The 14,697-nt window shown below is 40.8% G+C and overlaps 1 protein-coding gene across 3 annotated transcripts in view; it reads right to left on the reverse strand.

Moving 5' to 3' along the window:
* Nucleotides 1-14,697, reverse strand: part of B3GALNT2 (beta-1,3-N-acetylgalactosaminyltransferase 2) — a 30,789-nt gene that overhangs the window by 2,657 nt on the left and 13,435 nt on the right. For 2 of the 3 annotated variants that reach the window (XM_027453757.3, XM_027453755.3), the window contains exons 5-11: nucleotides 13,578-13,673; nucleotides 7,912-8,022; nucleotides 7,237-7,315; nucleotides 6,195-6,378; nucleotides 4,315-4,440; nucleotides 835-994; nucleotides 388-444 (exon numbers count right to left, since the gene is read on the reverse strand). In XM_027453757.3, coding sequence (XP_027309558.2) covers nucleotides 388-444; nucleotides 835-994; nucleotides 4,315-4,440; nucleotides 6,195-6,378; nucleotides 7,237-7,315; nucleotides 7,912-8,022; nucleotides 13,578-13,673 — 813 coding nt within the window. The remainder of the gene's footprint in view (nucleotides 1-387; nucleotides 445-834; nucleotides 995-4,314; nucleotides 4,441-6,194; nucleotides 6,379-7,236; nucleotides 7,316-7,911; nucleotides 8,023-13,577; nucleotides 13,674-14,697) is intronic. The other variant, XM_027453756.3, reaches the window with a different exon arrangement.

The following is a 14,697-nucleotide window of genomic DNA, read 5'->3' on the forward strand; positions in this document are numbered from 1 at the left end:
GAGACAGCAATTTCAATAATTCTTAGAAAGAATTCAGTGCTCAACAAACCTTACTGCCAAGAGTCAGGTCTTCATTGTTTATGGCGATACATTTTGCACACAAAGGTCACCAACTAGAGGCCTAGAGGCAGACTTCCCTTTCTGAGCTGCTAGAGCTATTCAAAGAACTTGCAATTGGGGGATGGAGGATGGGTTTGTGTTGTTTTTTTTTTTTTTGTTTGTTTGTTTGTTTTAAATACATTTTAACAAGTTTTCTGTATTTTGATCCAATGGCTGTTTCAATTTTTGTAAAAAGCAAATTTTTTTGATCCCCCTATTTTATTTATGCTACTTAGAGCAACAGTCATGATCTCTTCCCATAAGATTTGAAAGTTTCTGCAGACTTACTTGGTATCGCTTGGGTCCTATAGCTGCCATCCAGATGCCCATGCTCACATCTTCACCCTGAGACAACACGTGGGAAAAAAATAGGTATTAGCACCAGGAGAGCATGAAGCATGTGCCTGCAGTAAAAAGGGCACCTACAAAAAGCTATGCCTGAGTAGCTTACAGGTGTCCAATTAATTCTCCTCACCTTTTCTGTGGTAAAATTGTTTTCACGGGGAAGACAGTACTAAAAACAAGATTACCACACCAGATTCGCAGTCCAAAACAGCTGTGATTTGAGCTGGAAGGGACACTAAGCACAGTGAGCAAAAGCACTGCAGTAAGCTGAAGCATCAGCCAGGAGCCCCCAACAATCACACCCGGGCAGCGTTCTTTCCCACTCATCCAGTGCACGTGCTGCTCCCCAAAGCAGTTTAAGATAGAAGAACTGAATCAAAGCTATAATACCTGGTAAGTCTTTAATCTTTCAGAGTTGCTTGCCAGCCACTGAACGATGTCTTTGGCGATGACATAGCCGGACCCACAAGCAAAGGCTGGATACGCAGGACTTGGGTACTCCAGCTCTTGCCACTTCCCAGTTCGATCAACTGCCCAGTTCAGTCTGAAACTGAAGAGCACGTTAGACCTGTGAGATGTTTGTACAACGCCCTCCGAGAAACCTATAAACACAGCTGCCCACTGAAGTATCAATAATAGCAAGCAGTACTAAGGGGAAGAAGTAGAAGGAGTTCAGATAGCCTCATTTCTCTCGAGCACATACCTAATCCAACACAACACCTGAAAGTGCAACTATTGTCTGCTTTTGATCTTCAGGAGGTTCTCAGAACAGAATCAAACAACACTGACAGTCAGGTCTTTAACACATCTGCACCACTGCTGTGTTTTGGTCCTGACACGTGTGAGCATCACGGTGTAGGTTCTCTGACAGCCACATGTGCCCAATCCCCTTTGGTTACAGCACCAGACAAAGGCAGTGCCCCCAGCAGGCACACAGATACAGCAGTGTGACACAGCCCATCTTCCTGAGAGAACTCGGGGCTGCTTTAAACACGGGAAGCAAGACAAAGCACTGGATTTTGATCCACTACCAAGAATAGCCATGCTAGACCAAATTTCTACCTAGGAAACTTAGTCATGACTAGAGCAGATGAGACCATCTTATCTTTTGGAAAGGGATGCTAGACCCGGCTTTATTTTCTCAATGCTGATTTGCTGTTGAAGCTTTCAGGGAGCCACCACCTTCTCTAGCTATTTTCCAAATGAAACTCAACTGAACAGATGTTTAACAAAGGCTGCCATCACTGAACTACAAACACCGTCCTGGCAGCTTCCTTCCCCAGGGAACATTTTATTTACTATGAAATGCCTGCAGAAAGCCAGAAGCGTGGCCTGCATAGTCCCATCCCCAGACCAAGTGACAGAAGTCTGGCACGCTGTCACAGCACGCAGCCCTGCTGCCCCTGGCAGGCTGCGGTGTCTGCTTGTGCTGTCCAGGAACAGGCTGGCATCACGCTCCTCGTACCTTACAATATAACTGCTGTAACTGTGTCGATGCAGCAGGTTCTCCCTGCTTTTTGCAAACGGGTTCAAGCACTGCTGAATTTAGTCGTGAACATAAGCAGCTAAAACCTTTAGTGAGCTGTGAAGAACTGTCACCTCAGAACCAGCCCCAACAGCGAGGAGATAGGGTGGAGTGTCAGAGCTGCTGTCAGACTGCACAGCGCAGCTGAAGCTGACATGTTCCAACCCCCAGCAGGTAAGCCACAGCTGAGGCCCAGTCTACTTCAGACTGCATCCTCCACTCTGGCGAGTCACGGCAGGAGGGGTGCAGCACCCTGCAAACCGAGGGGAACCTGCCTTGCCAATCACTTCATTCCTCCTGAGTGATTCCAGCTTTGTTCATTGTACCTCACGCTTGTCTTACCAGAAGACTGCAACCAGTAGAGATTTTATGCCGAAGACATTACCTGTACAGAAAAGATTTTGTCCAACTCTTCCCCTCCCAGCATGACTTGCCTCTTCCTTTTAAGTGACCTAATAAAATGACTTCATACTTTAACACGCTTTCTACAGCAAGACTCAGCAAATTTCTTTTTTCAGTCTGCAGAAGAAAGCATTGTAAATCCTCCTAAATTCACATAATGGCTATTTGAAGGCAAGCCTACAAGTCTGGTACTAGAATATGAAACATGTTACACTCAGTGTATCTTACACCACAGGGAAAAGAGGACCATATTACAAATGAAACAGATATTTGTGGAAATCTTCAGGTATCTGGAGTATTTGTGCCTCACTAAGGTCAAGAAAAAGTACCATTCTGAACTCGCTTTTTACAACATGGTGGATGAGCTGACTTCAGTGAATCACCTTTTAATTTACAGCATTCACATAGGACTCAGTCCCTTCAGAAACAGCTTGGTTTTCTACCCGTATCATAAAATCTGGTCATTTGCAGACATGACAGGCAGAATTACCTGAATTACCCAGATTAGTCTTGTGACTGCAGTTTTAAAAGAACAGAAGAGCAGTAACTAAGAAAATCATCTTCTAAGATGAGATGCAGTTCTGGAGTAGGATCCCCAGAGTATTTGTTTTTCTAACCATGCAGTCCTGAAACACTCTAAATCAGCTAAAAAAGCTTTTTAAATGGTGATTTAAAAATAGTGAATAAAACCACCGCGCAATAGGAAGTGTCAGGCAGAAACGGACCATGAACTGACAGCACACAAGTACTGCTCCATGCAGTACCTGCAAGTGACCCAGCTCCCAATGTCGTTGGGATCTCATCGTCTCTACAAAATGCCAGAGTAAGCTGGCAATTTCAGAATTCACAAGAACTCAGATCACTCTCTCTAAGAATGATAGGATTTATAAAGTATTAACAGATTAAAGAAACACTGGGCAACAAATGAGACACTTATCTAAACTAGAGAGAGCTTAATAATGAGGACTAGGTGAAGAGTGCAAAGTTTCATTTCTCAGAGGAGCAGAAGGAAGGGAGACCACCAATAAATCCACCTCAAGAGCCAGATACATTAACTGCTTTATCATCTGCTCAGGAAGTCAAGGGCTCCACACACCAGAAACAGTTCTATGAGAAGCCTAACAGCGTTTTATTTTCACTTTGACCATTGTTCAAATCCGAGGATACAAGATGTCACTGAGCTGAAAGGTAGGAGGGCTTGGGGGATTTCCTAAAGCCACTCAGAAGGCTCCTGTACACTCAGCCGGTACCCAGAAAGCTGAACAAGCATCCAGAAACCTCTGGCCAAGAAGCAGGCCCATGGTAGGCAGCAATGCAAAGGAATGCACAGGTGGGACACCAAGAAGGACAATCTCTTTGGTATCAGAACCTCGGGTCTTACAGCCTAAACCATGCTCCAGAAGAAATTTCCCTACAGCAGCTGGAACGGCTGGAACTTACAAGTTTCATCATTAATCAGACCCACCAGTTCAGACAGCAGAAAGATGGCCATGCCTGACATTCAGACTTGAAAATACTGTGCAGACTATAGTCAGTTTTGTTTCTCCTGTTTACCCCATTTCCCCAAGCATCCAGCCACATCATAGTGGCTTCAGAGAAAGTAATGTTGACAGTTTTAGCACTTGCTCACATTTTAACTTTCTTGTACTGCTGTAATACTTTTATTTACTTAAGTACCATGGCAAAGACATACACATACAACATATTTTAAAACTAGGTAAGGTACTCAGCAAGTTCAACCTATTGTAGAGGCACCTTACGGAACATCAATGTAAACTACTGATTTTTGTATTCTAAGATTCAAAGTGCTACGTGTATCAAAGTCCTTTTTTCATAACTAACTTCCAAGTGCAAAAGATGGGAACCCACATAAGAAAGTCTTAAAGCAGTAAACCATTCACTAAAAACAGTTTCTCTTAAAAATAAACAACAAAAAAACTTACTTTCCCCACCAAATGTTTGGCCTGTCCAGTTTCTTTTGCATTATCCTGTTAAAAACAGCCTCCAAATCTATGTAACAGTCATCATCCGTCTTCAGCAACAAATCAAAACTTGTTGTTTCAACTGTCCTGTAGCCAAAAAGAAAAGTGATAAGATGCTGAGCTGTATCGCCCACAGACTACAATTTTGTGACAAAACACTCCACAAGGGTTTTTAGGGAAGCAGAGCGGGAAGGAAGAGGTAAGGAAAGATACTGCCTCCCTCAACTTTTAAATGGTTTCCCTATTGACTAAAGCATAGCTGCAGCTCCATCCTATGACAATCTTATAGCATGGATTTGTGTAAAAGCTGAAGAAACTTGCAGTTTTGTTCTCCAGGACAGATGTCGGATTTACTAATGAATCTCTCTTAAACAGTATTGACCTCAGAAGGATGTGAATGCCTGGTGATGATGGCAGCACAGCTGTTAAAAGCCAATAGCTACATGTTGGTAGTCTATTCCTCGGGAACAGACAGTTCAAGGGTAGTACAGCTGTAGGGGCTTATATGGAACATCTGTGGAAAAAAACTCAGTAGTAGGCTTCCTCAGGGAAGCACACTTCTAATATGGACAAAAGAAAAATGTATCTGTCTGAAATACTTTAATATTTGTCACATGTAAAATAATCAAAGAAGCTCAAGGTTCTAGGAATTATTATTATTCCTTGGTTTAATCAAACATTGTTTTAAAGGGCAATTTCTCTTAGCCAGAAAGGCATTTTCCTTAAGCTTTTTATTACCAAATCCTGAAGATTTTGCTAACCTGTAAGAAATGATCACTGAGGTTTAAGTCTTGACATATAAACTGCCTTTTTAGAATAGAAAGCATGTTTCAGTTTTCAATTACGTTCTTACCCATGAAATTTGTTAAGTAAATGTGTAATATTGCAAGCAGCTAAAACTGTCAGCTATATTTCTTACTCTGTACCAATTAAATCGAAGCGATTGTCTCAGAATAATGAGAATACCTGCAAATTAGAGTTGATAATTTACTAGATTCTCTGCAGATAACACAATGCAGTATGGAAATTCTTTCTCTCACCTTCCTTCCCCCCTTTACCCAAAAGCTCCCTCTATCCAGCACTGCTGAGGTCACAGCTGAAGGACTGCCTCCAGTTCTGGGCTCCTCAGTACAAGAGAGACACGGATATACTAGATGGAGAGAGTGTGGTGAATGGCCACTAGGATGATTTGGGGCTGGAGCACCTGTCCTACAAGGAAAGACAGAGCTGGGACTGGTCAGCCTGGAGAAGAGGAGGCTCGGGGGGGATCACATCAACACCTACAAATACCTGAAGATAAGGTGTAAAAATCAACTGAGCCTGGCTACTTTCAGTGGTGTCCATTGATGCAACAACAGGCAATGGCCACAAACCAAAACACTAAGTTTACAATGGTTTCCCTATTGACTAAGGCATAGCTGCAGCTCCATCCTATGACAATCTTATAGCATGGATTTGTGTAAAAGCTGAAGAAACTTGCAGTTTTGCTGGCCAAAAGCCATCTTTTAGAAGACTAAAGCTGCTAGTTTTCAGTTAGAAACAAATTAAAAGAAATTCAAGGACACGTGACAATTTTGACACCTGGAATCTGAGAGCAGAAGTCTGTTTTGCCAGGTCAGACTTAATTGAGGCACCAAGGATGACTATCCAAGAAATACAGATCTCATTATTTTATTAATTAGATACATTATGTGCCCCAAAATTGTGAGGAACGCAACTTAATGAAAGAAATCACATGACCTATGCATTTTGCGGAAGCTGTTGGATAATGTAACATGCCGGATTATCTTGCACTACAAACGACAACAATTGTAAGAGAAAATGCTGTCTTTCCAACTTACCATCGGTAGAAGTTCAGCAGTTTGGCTGGAACATTTCTGTAAGTGTCAATAACATCTACAAAAACAATATCATCGTAGGTACTGCTTTCTTCCTTCAGTAAAGTATCTTCTCTCACAAGACTTTTTAAGTGACTTGTAAACCTTTCTGGGCGAGTATGGAGGCTTTTTAAAAGAGCATCACCTTCTGAAAGAAACAGCACCCATCACTAAACAAAGATGTGTATCTACATAATAGTTTACACATTTCTCTTGGATCATACACAATATACTGAAAAAACAAATCTGAAAAGGTGTTTGATGAAATTATGAAAATCCTACAATTAATTCACAAATTTATATGAGGTCAAAAGTTGCAGAAAAAATGAAAAATAAGTTTGCATAAGGTCTGATGCAGATTATATAGTCTTCATATATATATATATAAAAATATATATATGTATGTAGTCTTTAAAAAAAAAAAAAAGTACTCCTTTTCAGTAACAAAACAACTTTATAAAATTGTTTAGTATAAAGAGCTGTCCACTCTTACCAGCAGATTAGAAAAGCTATTGTTATATAAAACCCAAAACAAACAAAAATATCTTGTTCTAAATATAACCACACTGGCATTGCCTTGGTATAGGCGGCCCCTGCTGAACTTCATCACATAACTGACTACGGGTAAAAGATAAAAAGATCTTGCAAGAATATCAAACTTCTTGGTAAGAAGATGGTTTATGGTACTGAAGAATATTTCACAGGATGGATGGGCCTTAGCACCCCTCAGTGCTACACAAATGGCAAGATGACAGGACTGACTGCTCAATTATATCTGGGATATTATGGAATAAAAGTCAATTGGAGTGGCTAACAAAGGGCAAGCAGAGAAACCATATCAGGACACTGACACTGGACATTTAAAAAAAAATAGATTATTTTTAGCAGAAATGAACCTGAAATTGGTTCATAGAGTCAGGTTCATAGAGAGCATCAATTTTACCCTCAAAAAAAAGTTCCTTTTTTTAATCAGAATGTCAAATGTGACGCTGTTTTGCAGACTTACCTTGAATAGTGTAGATAAAACCACCTGCTATACCCTCCACACCTTCTGTGAGTTCATGTGGCAATGACCCTTCCCCTGCCTGTTAAAGACAGATTAATGGAAAGAAATAATTTAGTTCATCTCTCATTACTGACCCATTTTCCTCTGATTTTAAGGTGTGAAGTTTTCTGGAAACTGAGAATAAAGTAAGTTGAAAGCAATTCTGGTTAACACACCTGAGACTACATCATCTGTTTTTCCCCGTATAAATTCCAATCTGAATAATGAAAGACTAAGATTTTTAACTGTAACATTTTGGGGCATTTTTGAAAGTTTCACTTAAAACTACTGGCACCATGAATACAAAACCACAGCAGCACTGCATACCTCAATTACACTAATTTCATCACCTAATAGAACTTTAAGAAAAAGTAGTTTTGGAGCTGAGAGCAAAATTTAAAGTTTTTCTGGCTAACCTACAACAGCACAACATATTTAAGTATCCAAACTTTTCACAGAAAAAAAAAAACAACACGCAGTCCTTTTCCCAGGCAGAGCAAGACTGTGCTCTGAGACCAGAGGAGAAGCCCAACTGAATTCATGTTTCATGGAGAAACACAGGAAAGCAAAATGCAAAATATGTGAGACTTCTGGGAAAAATGGAAACATGGTGGAAGGGAAGGTGAGCTGACTCACCGTAATGATCCTGAAAACACCCCCTCCATCATTCACCGTCACTTTGTGAAGGTTTCTTGAAACAAGACCCTGAAGATCCTGGCTTTCCCACACAATGGTGCCTTCAAAACTCTGTTAAGAGAGCATAATATTGTTACACAGGTATTTAGAAGACTTTAAAGGATGAAAATCAAACAGTTGTTGTTTTTTAAAATAATCAACTTCACAAAATGGATAGCTTCAACAAGCAACATGAATGTTTTACTTACACTTCAAAAAAAGTCAGATGAAAGAAATACATCTGTGAAACTCAGTAATACTGTCGTGCTTTTAGGACTAATCATGAATCTGCATTAAGAACATTAAACTTTTAACAGGAATCTACTGTAAAAGCCTTTGGCTTTTTAACATCATTAAGATGGCATTCAAATGTGAACTGACTTTTTTTTTTTTTAAATCAAATACAGAATTCTACATTACAAAAAGAATATGTTAAAATAGATTTGGAAATAAGTGCTGCTTTTTAGTTATCTGTCAAAACCAGAGATCATAGGCATGGTCCTGACATCAGCAAAACTCAAAGGAAAACATTGCCACCTTTATCCTGACAAAGCTGCCACAAGCTACTGTAGGAGAGTCACGGAACTCTGGCCTCACATCTTGGCAGGTAGGGAAAGGAGAAAAACAAGTGTATCTAAAACTTTCTATTTTTAACTCTCAATTTAAGTTATATTACTGCATTTTCAAATGTACTTTTTCTTGCATTTAAAAGCACTTCATTTCAACTTGAAGCTAATCCCCCTAACAGTCCAAGTATTACCTGTTTTATGTAAGACTTTCCTGAAAACCTCTGAGAACATGCAAAAGGACAAATGGTATGTTGAACAGCTAAGAACAGTGGTGGTAGTATTACATTTTTCTATTTTTTTAAGCAATTTCACCCTTATCAAGGGTGTATGGAGCAGTTGTGGGGCTATTACACTCCTGGCTGCTAAATGAGTGCATTCAGTTTTGTTTCTCCCAGTTTCACAGGAAAAACACTGGTAGATGGTGTGGACCTCAGAACAGAGAAATGACTTATCACAGAATCATCAGGGTTGGAAACAACCTCCAAGATCATCTGGTCCAAACATCGCCCTACCACCAATGTCACCCACTAAATCACATCCCTAAGCACCACGTCCAGCCTTTCCTTAAACCCCCCAGAGGGTTCGTGACGCCACCACCTCCCTGTGCAACCCGTCCCAGTGCCTGACTGCTCCTTCTGACAGAAATGTCTCCTCACTTCCAACCTGAACCTCCCCTGGCTCAACTCGAGGCCATTCCCTCTGGTCCTGTCACTGGTTACCTGTGAGAAGAGGCTGACCCCCAGCTCCCCACAGCTTCCTTTCAGGCAGTTGCAGAGAGCAATGAGGTCTCCCCTCAGCCTCCTCTTATCCAGACTAAACACCCCCAGTTCCCTCAGCCGCTCCTCACAGGACTTGTGCTCCAGGCCCTTCACCAGCTCTGTAGCCCTTCTCTGGACATGCTCCAGGGCCTCCATGTCCTTCTTGTAGTGAGAGTACAAATTCTTGTTTCAAGTATTTGTAGTTACATCTCTCTGATGCTGTTGGAAGTCTGTCTGCTTGTACTAGCCTCTCAACTTTTTCCCAGTTCAGCTTCCTTGTACTTCAGAAAACTTCTCCAGAAGCTCTTCAGGTACTAACCATGATGTCCAGCTTACAGTACAGCTCAATTCTTTGCTTTTCTCCAGAAGCAGGTCTTAACACATCTGCAGCAGTCTCGGTATTTAATTAGAGCTGCACATTTCAGAAGGTTCTCATTTATTATTTATAATGCCAGCTTTATAATGATGGAGCTAGTCAGTGTTTATTCAAGCCTGATTTGTGTGTTCAGTATCTTCCCCTTACTTCTTTAATTACATCACAGAATGACAGAATAGCTCAGGTTGGAAGGACTTTAAAGTTCACCCACTTCCAACCCCTTTGCCCTTGGCAGGGACACCTCCCACCAGGTCAGGTTGCCCAACGCCTCATCCAACCTGGTCTTGAACGCCTCCAGGGATGGGGCATCCAAAGCTTCTCTGGGCAGCCTGTGCCAGGGCCTCACCATCCTGAGTGTAGAATTCCCACCTAACATCTAATCTAAATCTCCCCTCTTTCAGTTTAAAATCATCCTGCCTTGTCCTATCGCTATCTGCCCAAGCTCTTCCTCTTTTTTATAAGCCCCCTTTAAGTCCTGAAAAGCTGCTATGAGATCTCCCCGGAGCCTTCTGTTCTTCAGGCTGAACACCCCCAGATCTCCAGGACTCTGTAGATTTCTTAGATCTGTGTCAGAATTCCTGAAGTTTTATTTTCCAAATGAGAAATATGAGGTCTGTGTGTACTGTACGTTAACAAATGATGAAGAGGACCTCACCAAATGCCTGCTGTGTATTTGTGTTTCTGTAAGCAAGAGCTGTAAATTATGGATTTAAAATTTTGTGCAATATCAAGCCCTAAGTCCGAGAAGTATTGAACTGTACTGAAGCAGTCTAGGAAGCAGTTGTTAACTTTAAATTACGTAATGGAATAGGCTGCATTTTCAAGAACAAAGCCCCAAACAGAAAGACAGGCTTATACGTATTTCTTCAAAGATATCTCTATGAGGGGATAAAACACCAGATTTAGAATAAAATCTAAGGTACAACTTCAAGATACAGTAAAATGTAGTTCTGGCACTTGTTCCAGGAATACCAACAATTGGCTACAATCACAGTATCAAAGTGCTGTGATTAACAAAATAGAAAGCAGCACAGCGGACAGGTAAGATGACAAGCTAGCAATTTGCCAGAGCGTGGGTTCAGGAAGATGTCATTTGTCATGAACAGCATTGCTATTGCAAGTGGACCACCACTGAGACATTTTTTAGTGTCAGGACCCCTAAACACCCTGCACACTGAAAACCATACATACAATTTCTTTATCTGTAGTGGCTTTCATCTACCATTCTAACTTCTTTTTTTTCTTGCAGTAGAGACTGGGCTTTAATCCCACTTCTGTGTTTCTATAGACACAACCTTTGTTAAGTTGTTTTAAGTACGGCTGTAAGTCCCTTTGCTTTTCAGCAACCAGAAACATTAAAGTTCTTACCCCTGAGTATTACTGACACTGACTTCAAACATGTACCAAGAGTCTTAAACAGTTATTACCAGTGAACCCTGAATGCAAAGTGCTGTAAAGCTGCAAACTATCTTTACTTTCCAGGTTGAGAGACTTGTAAGCAAATTTTCTAATTACTTTAGCCTTCAGCTATTCTTACTCTAAGCTGTTTAATGGAAGCCGAGGCCTAAAAATGCTGAAAGCAAAGCACTAGTGGCACACCTGAGACTACATCATCTGTTTTTCCCCATTTAAATTCCAACCCTGTTGCTGCCAGAACACGGCAGCAATTACGGTGAATACCAAACAGGTGTACTGACAAAATGCAGCCCTGCCAAAATCCCTTCCTAATGTTAAACAGTGCTGTCCTTTTTGTTTCTCCAACTACTCCCCATCAGTAGCACTGAACACATATGGCACAGAGTCCCATTTTCACACAAGTGGCCTGTGGCTTTTTGTCAGCAGAAGTGCATCGCTAAGACTTGGCTGCAAGAGCCCCACGTACGAGGTTTAGTTATCTGCTGGTAGTTCTGCTCTTCTGCGCTTTCAGTCCTTGCAAAGCTGAGTGATCAATTCTGTCTTTGGCAATCTGGCCTGCCAGATGCTTATTCTAATGCTGCGTTTCCCTCCCTTTCCCCCCCAACGAGGAGAAAGAGCAGCACGTCAGCCGGAAGATGAATGAAGTTCTTCAGCAGTCCATACAAGCCATTACTTCGTGAAGGTGCAAGGGCAGAGAATAGATATTGTCTCAGAAACCATCTTTTGACAATTAAACTGTTCGCTAAATTTACTGCTCTCAAACAAGTAGGCAGGAATGTGTGGGCGTTCTATCTCTTCTGAATCATCTTGTATGCTTCAGCATCTTAAGTATCAGAGAAGACTACATGCTGTGCATAAACCCTATTAATCTACATTAGAAACATCATGTTATCCTGTAAGCATTCAGCGGATGACATATATCAGATTAAGGTTGCCCACACAAAGAAATATATGAATACTAATATCCCCTTTCTAAATGAAATACTTCCCATCTGCCTTTCATGAAAAATGCCATCAGTTATAGCTAAATTACAACTGCCTAGAATTTTAGTAACTCGGAACAAAGTCTCACAGGAAGAGACTTACATATTATATTAGCAAGTTACTAAGAAAAGCAAAAAGTTAAAAAATTGTTTAAGATGACAAACCAATTAATCAGCTGCAGAGTTGCCTTAAGAAGAACTGGTTTCCAAATACAGTCATTTGTATAGAGCCAGGGGAATACACTGGAGACTAAACTGGCCCCAAATATCTTCCCCTTCCCTTCAGTCTCTCTCACTCCATTCTTTCATAAACATTTAATATCTTCAACAGTAAAACAACACAGGGCAAAGACATCTTAGAGAAATAGCAGCAAATGCCCAGTAATTTGAATAATATTTAAATGAAGAGAAACAGCCTAAAATGGAAGCTGACACATTTAAAGAGGTATTGTGAGTCCATCAGGACTCAACTTGTACCTGAGAGCATCTACTAAACTTGAATTCTCATTCTGAGTCAACTTGTATTCATTAAACCTTCACTGTAACAACATCAGGATTTTTTTCCTACTTATATTCTGTTTCTTCCTGTTTAATAATTTTCCTTCCTAAGCAGCCACAATTGTAGCTCTATATCAAAACCCAACCCTAGGATTGTACCTCCAAAATGCAAAAAGGGTCAACCAACCAAAACCAGCAAAACTTTACAGTCTGCCTTGATAGCTTAGCTAGAGGTTTCTAGGCAGGTTTCTCAGGACAATTGAAAATGCTAAAGCTGCCCAGAAAGCAGTATTTCCCCAAAGTTCTGAGCAGCTGTTGACAAGTTTTGAAACCCCAAATGTCAGCCTCTGTGACACATACTCCATCTGCTATTTTATACATAGATCCTACCAAAGACCTCCTTGAAGCTTTCTTGCATGGCTCAATGAACAAACAATATCCCCACTGCTGCTGTCAGACATGGAAGAGCCAAAACTTCAGCAGTCCTAAGTATCTCAACTATGTGCATCTCAGCTATGACTATCCAACTCATACTGTCATTGCAATCATAGCACACAATACGTTGCTGTTGTGTCCCAGGCACCAGAACCAGAATCCTCTTTTCCACTTGTTCTGTAGAAATCTGTGCCAGCCTACCTTCAATTATCTCTTGTACCAATGTCAGAAAAAGCAGAAGGCAGAAAGAAGCATCCCATTCTCTGGTAAACTTTCCCACACAATCTAAGCAGGTACAATTTTCACTCAGAAACAAAAAAAAAAGTTTCCACAATACTGAAATTGCTACTAATTGCTAAGTTTTTTTTTGTTTGTTTGTTTTTTAATCATGTTGTATTTTCACATTTTTTTTTTAACTACTGGTGATGATGAGATGATGAAAGAAATTCTGGACTTCAGCATATCCCCCCAAATACCACTCCAGAGGTTTTCGTTTTGCCTTTTTTCACTGCCTCAAGCAAAGGCCAGTTTCATCTGTCAGTCTCTCTGGCAGATTTAAAAGAACTGCACGCACTTCTGATACTGCACATACCTCTGGCAAAATGAACTGTTCCACTGGCTTGTACCACAACCTATTCACTTGCACTCCACAGCTTGGTGGGCTAAAGCGGGCACTGAAGAGAGCTTCCTGTGAATAACAGCAACAAAAACACATCGCAAGGACTGTGAGATTATACAAATCTTGATCATCTCAGTTGCAATGGAAACAGACGTATTGATTGTATAAAACTTACACAATTTTCTTCTCAAGACAGTCTCACAGAGTGCACAAAATTCAGGTGTTGGGCTGAGGTGGCGGAAGCAAGCAACGATGGAGCAAGAGTACCAGTTCAGCTACAACCCAGCCAACACAGCACGTCATCTGGAAGACTCAGCGTCCTAGATAACAGATTTTTTCATCTTCTGTCTATATAGCTGACTACTATTACATGCAACAGAGGATGCTGACCCCTAAAATTTAATTGTGACTGTATTAAATAGGCCACCAAACAGCTCTTAGATGGTAACATGTGAAATAAAGATGCTGCACTGCCTGATTCCCAATCTGTAGAAAAGTGTCCAAGCTTTCCTGAGATCCTTATTTTTCACCTTCACTGTAAGCAAAAAGCTAATGCAGATCAAGTTGTTATGTTGTCAACATTTACTATTCTACCATTTTGCAAACAAAAACCTGATTATAGTATACTTTCTTTTTCAATATAAAACTCACTCTTTAAATGTTCATCATAAAAGCCATACATCAGTATATTTTCTGTACTTAATAATTTACTTAAATTTAAAATTCTTTCTGTATTATTGTCAGAAGTCTTGACATTTGCCCATCAAGTTATTATAGGAGATAAATACAATATACTAAATACAACGAACACCACAGGATCACAGAATGGCTGAGGTGGGAAGGGTCCTCTAGAGCTCACCTGGTCCAAGATCACTGCTCAAGCAGGGCCACCCAGAGCAGGCTGCCCAGGACCATGCCCAGGTGGCTTTTGAATTTTTCCAAGGAGGGAGACTCCACAACCTCTCTGGGCAACCTATTCCAGAGCTCCATCACCTGCACACTGAAGAAGTGCTCCCTAATCATGCTCAATCATCTTTTTCCCACCATGTTTTCATTCCACAAGCACTAATCTAGTCTATTAAACCCATAACTG

The sequence above is a fragment of the Anas platyrhynchos genome, chromosome 3 (assembly GCF_047663525.1).
Source record: "Anas platyrhynchos isolate ZD024472 breed Pekin duck chromosome 3, IASCAAS_PekinDuck_T2T, whole genome shotgun sequence".
NCBI lineage: Eukaryota > Metazoa > Chordata > Aves > Anseriformes > Anatidae > Anas > Anas platyrhynchos.